Source organism: Hydractinia symbiolongicarpus, chromosome 11 (genome assembly GCF_029227915.1).
Source record: "Hydractinia symbiolongicarpus strain clone_291-10 chromosome 11, HSymV2.1, whole genome shotgun sequence".
Lineage (NCBI taxonomy): Eukaryota > Metazoa > Cnidaria > Hydrozoa > Anthoathecata > Hydractiniidae > Hydractinia > Hydractinia symbiolongicarpus.
Genome location: NC_079885.1, coordinates 23,329,063 through 23,339,493, shown reverse-complemented (window position 1 = coordinate 23,339,493; position 10,431 = coordinate 23,329,063). Strand labels below are relative to the sequence as shown.

The 10,431-nt window shown below is 32.7% G+C and overlaps 1 protein-coding gene across 1 annotated transcript; it reads left to right on the top strand.

The window, feature by feature from the left end:
• Nucleotides 1-52: 52 nt before the first annotated feature.
• LOC130614536 (craniofacial development protein 1-like) lies at nucleotides 53-10,165 on the top strand. The gene is made up of 9 exons (XM_057435962.1): nucleotides 53-148; nucleotides 2,303-2,420; nucleotides 4,499-4,697; nucleotides 5,821-6,562; nucleotides 6,754-6,818; nucleotides 7,360-7,485; nucleotides 8,481-8,550; nucleotides 9,263-9,342; nucleotides 9,562-10,165. The coding sequence occupies exons 2-9, from the start codon at nucleotides 2,327-2,329 to the stop codon at nucleotides 9,650-9,652; spliced, it is 1,467 nt and encodes a 488-aa protein (XP_057291945.1). The 5' UTR covers nucleotides 53-148; nucleotides 2,303-2,326; the 3' UTR covers nucleotides 9,653-10,165.
• Nucleotides 10,166-10,431: the final 266 nt, after the last annotated feature.

Sequence of the window (10,431 nt, the reverse complement as noted above, 5' to 3'; positions counted from 1 at the left end):
AAATCCGATTTCTGCGGATTTTCAGCCGATATTACCACCACCTTTTATTCTTGCAAAAAGGCATGCGTCACAGACATGGGCATAACAAAAGCTTGGCTAGCTGGTCCCAACCACCAGAAAGATATATTTTGTTAATGTGTCTAGCTAGGTATATGTGCTTTAGCTGTTGCCAATTGCTAAATATTTATTAAAGTTGTTTAAGTTCACTTAAAAAGCTTAGAGCATTTTTTTAGCTAGCTATGTTTTTGTCAGCTGGTCCCAGAAAAAAAAGTTGGCGGACGGGCTAGCCCAGTAAAGCTTACCCTTACGATAATAAAGTTCAGTTTCTCTCACCTCAGCTATACTGATTTCCCAGTGGTAAGAGAAATTATGCCTGTTCTCCTGGCTAGTCTGTGATCATATGTAAACTTCAATATTTGTGTTTCTTTATTCTTCTATAGCTAGATATAAAAGAAAAACATTTTACTTGAAACTACAAAACAACTGTAATCCATAAAAACAGGTAGCTATGAATATGGATATAAATGTAGGCTAGGTTTTAGAGTAAATCTTTTTTACCTTTCCATCTGGCAATTCGTGCAAATTCTTTTTTGCACTCGACCTTGGAAGTTAACACTGATTTAACTATTTTTGTCAATGTTTCATGCCATAATGTATGAGGAAATTTTATTGTGGAATTTCATAAGACGGATGAAAAGAAAAAGACAAAAACGAAAACAAGGAACAATACCATCCTCTTACTAGTCCTCTTACTATTAAGAACTAAAAGAACAAATTTGGCTAAAAGTGTCCCAAAATATAAGAGCAGTCATTTTCAGGTCAGGTTGTACTGGTTCTTTTTTTAAAGAGATGTGTATCGAGTCAAGATGATTTAGGGCTTTTAAATGAAAGAGAAAGGGTCATGTAATATATAACAGTAAATGACAGGGGAATGGGGTCTGTTTGCTTTCTAAATAAAAATCTATTTTCCTTTATTGCCTTGTGATTATTATGGCTGTGTAGGTGACAGCCCTTGAAATTAGCCCAAAAACACGTCGGCAATAAATTGCCAATGACATAGCTAGTCATTTGCAGCAGCAATTCATCAGCAATAATTTGCCGAAGCGAGAGAGTGAAGCGTCAGCAATTTTGAAAATATTATTTTTTGAAGCTTCATTAGTCTTAATAACCCTTTAAATATGTCTCTTTCAGGACACTCCTTGCACACTCCTAAATCGTTTCAGGCGTTTGATTAATCGCACACCTGAACAATAGAGTTTTTAAAATCAACCTATAAAATCCATTTTGTAGTGTGCGATGGCAGCCCTCGAAATAATTTTTGGAGACTCCTCAAACAAAATTTCCACCACATTTCGTCGGACAAAGCGTCCGATAGATTTTTGTCTTGGTCGAAAACATTTTGTCTTAGAATTATTGAATAGTCCTGGTTCTTTTAATCCATGGGCAAGCCTATTCATAGCCAACCTAACCATCCTAGCTAATTCACAGACTCCTGACTTAGTTAAAAGAACTACATAGACCTAAATCTCTTTGCCCTGCCCCCTTCGTCGTTGGTAACCAGGTCTTACACAAGAAATCCAGCCATGCGGTCCTTAACTAATACGGAGGTGAACGCCGACGGAGCACGGATGAATTAAAGTCTGCAAAACTGCACTTACAGGCGGAACAGACATTTTATCGTGGATTTAATTGTAGATAATTTCCTAATCTTACAAAGCAATTGGAAACCATAGCAGGTCCGAATTTAATGGATCTTCTTTATGCCACAAGTGTTATTTAAACAATTTTAAAAACGAAACCCACGTGTGGTAAAAAACATTTGCTTGCATAAGTTTTGTTAAAATGTAGCTGATGGATAAAGAAGTTTATAACAATGAGAGTCATGCATACTATTTCGGACATGTAGAAAAGGAAGTTAAGATTGAGAGAGTCGCTATACGTAGATGTTCGATCATCGTGTTTGGGGTTCACGAATCAAAACGTCCCCACTTTTCTACCGCAAAATTAGCGCGCAGCAAAGATTAGCCTTGGCAGTTTTTTGCCGTCGCAAAATGAAACCGCATCAGGAATTGCCGATTGCCAGCGCTAATTTCGAGGGCTGAGGTGAGTGAATCATCCCTCAGATGATGATGGAAATTAGAAGTTATTTGAATGCAAAGAGTGATTGTGCACCTGTCATGTTTTAAGGCCTGATATTTTGGTAAAAACTTTGAGTAGTTAATAATTAAAAGTTATGTGGACTCTATTTTGTTATGTTTTTAATTAGAACTATTTGAATTATAATCCTACGGTCACCATTTAGAATCTTTATATACTCAGCATTACAATGGCAATGGTTTTTGATTCTGAGGAAGAGCAGGATATTGAGGGAATGTTGGATGAGAGTGATGACGATGATGATGATTATGTGCCGGATGGAGGTAATTTTTAGTTTGATAATTTATCATACAATCTTTTTAATTTAACTTTTTTTAACACACCATTATTTCACAATTGCAGTGGGCTAGCTTCAATTAAAAAGTGTATCATGTGGTGTATGTTTGAATTATTATAAACAAGAAAAAACTATACTTTTTTTTGCAACTTTAAGTATCATATTGTGCATTCGTCAGAGAAATGATATTACAATTTCTAAAGATCTATCAAATGGACATGTTCATAAAGAACTGGTTCATTTTTAAGGAAATGTTGCAAATCCAACTTTTGTTATAGTTTTATCCATAATTTGATTGGAATAATAACTGAGTGGGCCAAATTTGCTTTATGGTTAAGTAGATAGATAAAACTGAAACATTTTCAAAGAGCCATTTTTATACTGTTAGTTAGAGGCAATTTATTAACAATTAGTTCAGGGAAGAAAAATGACAAAGAATTAACGTGCCACAACTGTTGTGAAATGATAAAAACATTATAAAATGGACACGGTTAAATTTTTCAAGTTGAAATTTTCAGGGATTAATTTTGTTAGCATACCTGGTGGTTTAAGGGTGTTTTTCGGGTTAAAGAATAATAAAATGATAAAAATATAACACTCTCAGGTTTGAAAATGTTTGAAATGAGTCTTTTTCTTCTAATTTAAAATACATGACAAAATGGTTTAACTTCTTATTTGTAATGTCAATAACAATAAAATGTTAACAGAAACACTAAATAGAAAATTTACTATATATTATGTGAAAGAAAATGATAAAATAATAACAAATCTTAGTAAGAATAATCCTCATGTCATAATCAGTGTTTTTTTCTTATCACATTGATGAACACTATTAACTATTAACACTGTTAGAAAATCAAAATTGGGTCTTTTGAAGATTGAGAAACAGTTCTGGAAATAATTTGTATGACAACGAGACCAATCAAAGAAAGAAAAGTAATAAAAAATGAACAAATTGCTAACAATGTATCACATTTGTTCACTTTTATCCCTTCTTATCTCGTTTAAAGAATTAACCATTTCAAAAAATCAAAAGAATTAAGGAATAATAACACTCGATCATAAAGGCATATCAAAACGAAAAACAGACCAATCACACACTGGATTTATTCGATGTTAAACATAGAGGCTAAATAAATACAAAATACTGGGCAGTGGAATCATAGATCATTATGAAAACAAGAACTAAGAATACAGAAAGTCTGAGTATAACTGTCAAAACACACAGTAGAAGAAATGCGCACATTACACATAAAACTAAAAACTAAGAAAAAACGATTACACAAACTTGGGGATCGTCTCCAAGATCGTTTCGTTTTTTTTTACATTGTTTTATAATCGTATCATAAAACAAATTAAATGTTTCATATATTTTTTTATAAAATGATTAGTAACAGACTAAGAAAAATGGAACAATTTTGAAAATTTTTTTGAAACATATTGCACAAAGTTCTGAAACAATTTGATATGATTGTCAAAATATCAGTTCTGTTACGATGTACAGATCTTAATGACATATTATTAAAACACATTTTGAAATGATTTTGAACCAATTAAAAACAATGAAACTTGTGAAACATAAATAATTTTTTCATAAAAATTGCTCCATTTTGTTTTAAAATGAAGATAAAACGTCCCTGCAAAGCTTAAATATTGCCACAATTCGTTATAAAGTACGAGAAAACATCCCTATGAAGCTTTTTGGCAAAACAAGTTATGTTAAATCAATTCACCTTTATGATATCTATGTATTGATAAAGTTTGAATGCACATCCCTTAACAGGTCAAAAATTACTGATAACAGAAAATGTCAATATTTGCTATTGCCTAAATATGACATAATTTATGCAGCATATTAAATCTGAAATTCTTTAAATGTGAATATCTTGAGAATGAAAAGAGCATTTTAAGAAATTTAGAAAGACTGGTTAATCAACTTTTTAAGCATGAGGTTTTGTATTGTCAAAAATAATTACTAGCACTTTTTACAAGTCAGATCATTGATTAAAATCATGTTGAAATGGTGTGGTGTAGAAATAATAACTATTCTGTTGTGTTATTAAGGTAACTCAGATTCTGATCCAGAATATGGAAAAAGAAAAAGAAGATCATCGCGCTCTTCTCCAAATAAAAGAAGCCGGTCAACCCGCAGTACCTCATCAGAAAAAAAGTCTCCATCAAAAACTCTCTCAAAAAGAGGGAGAAAGCCTAAATTGACTGAGAAACCTGAGAAACGTGGACGTGGAGGGTCATCATTGAGGAGGTTGATTTTTTGTGTTGCTTGCAGTAAATACTTAAAAGTTTTTTTTTTACACATTAATTGCTGAAGAAACTTAAGTGCTTATCCAAAAGAAGTGACAAAAAACAGGCCTGGTTAGAAGTAACATCATCCACATGCGGCACATCACTCTTTTAAATTAGTGATGGTGTGTGATGATCGTTCGCCAAGATATGTTAGGGCCAAGATATGTTAACACAACAAAGCATAATAGGCGTGCAGCTCAGAAAATTCTACTACTTATCTAATCTCTATTTGTCTTTCTATTTATGTAGTATTATAACTACTTAAAATTAAAGTAACAATTAAAACCATTTCATTGTGGTGCCATGTTCATTTTGATTAACTTTTAACTTTCTAAAAATACACTGAAGTCTGTAATCACACATGCATAGTTGCCTAGTCATACAATAAATAAAGCATTGTAACAACTTAAAGCTCTAGACGCAAATCAATTTATTTCACAAATATTTTGAGCTTCACCAGCATCATTAAAAACAGTCTATAACCACTTGTGGAAAACACTAATACTTTTTGTGTCGAATGTTGATATTTATTTATCATGTTTTCGTAGTTGTTTTATAATTCTTGTTTATTATAAATATAATAGTTTTCTGTGTTATGAAAATCATTGAAAGTTAAAAAAATTAGAAAAGCTATTTAGCTGTTCTGTTTTTGTTGGGCTAAAACTTGAAAACTCACATTTTAAAATTTTAATATAGCACTTAAGACTACATTAAAAACAGAGATTATATAAAAGAAAATGCTTAAAATATGTTGCTAAACAATGAGTGAGAAAGCTGAGGGGAGCAAAAGATAGCATGCCAAAATTAATTTAAGTGATACCACAGGCCATTCCTCACCAGGCCTGAAAAAGTATTATTATTTTTTTATAATTATTTAAACTTGCTTTTGTCTATAAAACATGAAGGTGTTTCTATAATAAATATTCTTGTGTATCTAAAACAAATAACAATAAAGTTTTGAGATTTACCCTGCAATATTTTATATTATATATTTTCTCTGTAATTTGTGACAGATTGTCTCAATTTCTAGCATATGTAATAATAATGTGATAATTAATTTTTTTTCACTTTTATTTTTTCAGAAGTTCACGTAGCACACGTGTTCGGGCTGTGTCCTATGCTGATGCCGATGTTTCCGGTGAAGAATATTATGACGAAGAAGAATTGTTCGATTCAGATGAAAGCAACGAGGTTTATGAACACAAAAGCAGCAGGAACCAGAAAAAAAATGAGGAACGAAAGAAACATGTTGATGATTTGTGGAGTTCCTTTAAGAACGATGTCAATAAAAAGGACGAAAAGGTTTCTGGCAGTATGAACACTGAAAGTGTTAAGTCTGATGATAAAAATGATACTACCATAATAAAAGACAGTAAACAAGAAAACAGAGAAGTACTAAATAATACAAATGATAATAAAACATCACATAATGCGACGGATGGAATGGAGAGCGGGAAAAGTGACTCAAAGGAAGGGGAAAACAAAACACATGAAATAAAAGATGAAAATGTGACAGCTGAAGAAAAGATAAAGAAAGAAACAAACATAATTTCAAAGAGCGATGTTGGTGTTAAAAATGACAATAAAACAAAAGATAATAAAGATAATGAGAAAAATTTAGTAAAAGACAGTTCAAGTAGTAAAAATCAAAATAAGGATGACTCAGAATTAACTGTGAAAACTGAAAGTAATACCACAAAGCCCCCTGCTTCATCTAATTCTGAAAGTGAGAGCAAAAAAATTACAGCGCCAATTGAAAAAGATGATAAAACGAAAACAGATGCACCTACTCAAAACAAGCTGAAAGAAACCAATAAAATTGAGGTAACCTACCATCTTAAATCACGGTTTGTTAAAGTACCCTCTTAAGGTGCGAAACAATTTCAATTTTGTGTTGTGAAAAAGGAATGATAATTTTAACAACGCAACTTGCTGTACACTAAAATGTACGAGAAATGTGTGTGAAATGAAGTATTGATTTTGGATTTTGTCTGTATATCTTTGTGTTATTCTAGATTCCAAGCACAAGTGGGAAAGTTAAAATTACTCAGGTGTATGATTTTGCTGGAGAAGAGATCAAGTAAGTCTGCATTGTTACTGCAATGTTTATGTAAAAAGGACTGGTAAATATTAGGTGTGGTCACATTTTAGTTCTGTGAGGCTAAATTTCTATTCGAACACCTGCATAAGCTTTGGGATAGATAAAAAATCTCCCCCAAAACTTCGTTTAATTAACAACAATGTCAAATTTTAATCTTGCAAAATCGGGAATAAGCTTCAAGCTGCAATATTTAATTTCGGAAAAATGTTTTAGCTATATTCCTATCTCAGTATTAACTTTTTTTACCAATGGAAAACAGTAACAGAAACCTTCTTAAGTTGTAGTTTCATAAAATGAACATTCCATACAACGAAAATTTTTTGTTTTGACAACATCTCTGTGAGCATTTATAGTCTTTTGTGTCAAAAAATAATTTGAGTACCAAGCTTCATCTATGTATCAGATAGAGGGGCAGGAAAACAGGAAATTGCTTGGAATTTTCTTCTACAAATAATATTTTGCCTATCACCAAAATATAGCTTGCTTTGGTTAGTTTTTTCTCTGCATTACTTTTAATTAGGATTTCAAAGGAAGTTAATGTCGGCTCAAAAGAAGCCAAACAAGCGGGAGAAGAGCGAACAGCAAAGAAATCTGACGCAACGAAGCCATCCTCATTGAGTGGAATCAGTAATATTTTATCTTCAGGGTAAGTTGTTCACTGGTTGTTTATCTGTTCCTGTGGTTAACTGTCATGGTTTTAACTTTTTTGTGTACAGATTACTGATTCTGTGAATTTTAATTCAATAACTCGCGATCTGCAACTTGGTTTGCAGTAAAACTTTCTGCGTAAGCTATAGGCTCTATAAAATTTGATTGCAAAACGACGTGCAGTTATGAGATGGTCAGGAAAAATTAAGAATCCTGGGACGAGCAAACAATTTTCATTTTGACAAAAAAAAATTATGTTAATCAATTCATCTTTATAATATCTATACATTGATAAAGTTTGAATGCACATCCTTTAACAAGTCTAAAATTACTGATGACAGAAAATGTCAAAAATCCTATTACTTAAATATGACATAATTTATGCAGCATAATTAAATCTGAAATTCTTTAAATGTAAATATTTTGAAAACGAAAAGAGCTTTTTAAAATTTTTACGAAGATTTGTTAACCAATGTGAATATCTTAAGAACGAGAAAAGAGCTTTATAAAAAATTTAAATGATCTTGTTAAACAACTTTTTAAGCTCTATAATATAAGCGCACCATCATTTTATACCTCGGGTTCCCTTTAATGCGCCCACAACACACATTTTTAGTGTGTAATTAAAACTTGTCAAAAAGGTGTCGTTTTAATTTTCATTTAAAGTCTATACCATTATTACTTAAAGCTTTTCCCCATCGCCAGTAATAACACTCCGTACTTGTTTTGGAACATGCAAAGTTTAGTACAGGCACTTCTGTCACCTGAGTACTCCACTGTTGTTCATTGTAAAAACCACACTTTTAGCTGGCTTGCGTTTTGTAAGCCGAAGTTCGTATCACGTAACTTTTTGGTGCGAAGTTGTTTTAATTTGCGCAGCAGAGCATAACATGCTGCCTTCTGTTCAATACTCTATGTGTGCGTATGATCCTTTCTAACTGCTAAGAACACTTAATTCTTGCTTTATGTTTAACAACACTGCTTTGTTTGTAGTGTGAAGAAAAGTGGTGGTTTGTCCAGTGTGTTGGGAGCAATAGACAAAAAGAAGAAAATCAGCGTTTTAGTAAGTATGCTTTTTTTTAAAAAGTTTCCCTACGTGGTTGGCGCAAACTGCTGAATAAACTTTCCAACGCGTTTAGTATTTCTGAGCTTTATTGCCTGAAAGTCGTTAGGCCGTGGAACAATCCACAGATCTGCCGGTCCTCAAATTTTCGCCGGTCTTACATATTCTCCGTATCGGTATTTCGTTCAGATATGTCTGCCTGTTAGCACGAACTTTGTGGTGTGGGACGGGAGCGAAATTAAGTTACATCGCAACCATTTTGAACATACAAAATACGGATAAAAGTGCTGTAAATTTTGGCCACCTGAAGGTCGGTTTCCAATAACATAAAACGTGTTGTACAACAATCGGAAAAAAGTTGTACATCGGTCGCTCTTACGACTTTATGGAAACACATGTTGCAAAACAAATCGACACAAAAAGATGTTACACAACAAACGTTGTAGAGGTAGAATTTTTTCTATCTCTACAACTGTTCCATGATAATTACTGACTTAAATGGGACACCGCCTTTGAACCAAAACCACATTTGGTCGCTTTTTACCCAAATTTTCACTGAAACGAACGTAGCCGCGCAAAGAAAATTCGCAGTGATTCTCTCGCTCGATGTTTTGTTTGTCGTGTGCAGATCTGTTAAAATGAAAACTGGCTAAGAAAATTGGCTAAGAAAATTAGCAATAGAGGTCTTGAGTAGAATTTTTGTATTCTTCAGGATAAATCTAAGTACGACTGGGACAATTACAAAAGTGAATCGGGATTGGAAGACGAACTGAGGTCGAACAGAAATTCCGGGTGAGTTTGTACAGTGATAGCTGAATTTTTTTATTATTTATTATACATTATAATCGTAAACGCTAACGGACTTTATTTACGAATGCTTTTTTGAAAAACCCCGATTTTCCGTTACTTCATTTGCAACTGCTGTGCTGATTACCCGATGTACCGGTAGCTAGCAGACTTAATTTACGAATGCCGTTTTAAATAACCCGGTTTGTTATCCTATTTCCTCAGGTATTTGGATCGTCAAGAATTCTTACAACGTGTTGATTTTAAACAATGGGAAAACGAAAGAGAAATGCGTTTGTATTCAAACAAGAAATGATAAACTGACGCAAGTATTTGTGGACTTTTACAGATGAAGAAGAAGAAGAAGAAAGAAATTTTGTTGTGTCTGGTTAATCGCTAAAGCCATAAAAAGATCTTCTTTGCGTGCATTTCTTTCGTGTTTATTTCCTCTGTTTTTTTAGTTTATTTATCTCCCAAAGTTGTCTATATTTAGTCCCTTAATGTAAATATTCCAAAAATATCCCTATCAATCTATCATATATATATATATATATATATCAGTGACCAGCCAAGCTTTCAATGTATTTTGAGGCTTCAAGCAATTCACCTCGAGTGACGCTTCACAATGACTTGTAGTCCCGATATGTTTTTTATGTTTCTTCTTCTTTTTCCGAGGTTTGGCGTTCTGTTTGTTAGCAAAAATTTAGTGTGTTTTTGTGTGTGTTAGTGATGTGTCTGTGGTAGTGGATAGTGTTTGCTTTTATTTTTTATATACACCTTAAAACGGCTGTGATGTTTTTAGACGAAGAGATATTATTTGATGATTTGATTCGTTCTTGTTTTCTTATCTAATCCTTAATTTGTGTGAGGATTAATTTTTGACCAATTTGGGGACAACTTTTTAGGGGAAATTTCTGTGATAGTCAGGAAAGTCTCAGATTTTTCAAGCTGTGATTTATGAAAAAATTTTTTGACTAATTTATAAATATACGTAAAAGAAATAATCCAGCTCATTAAAAAAAGAATATTTTGATGGTGTTCCAGAGTTTCCGCTGCTGACAGACAACAACAGTCAAAAAGTTGGTGCGCTGCTCC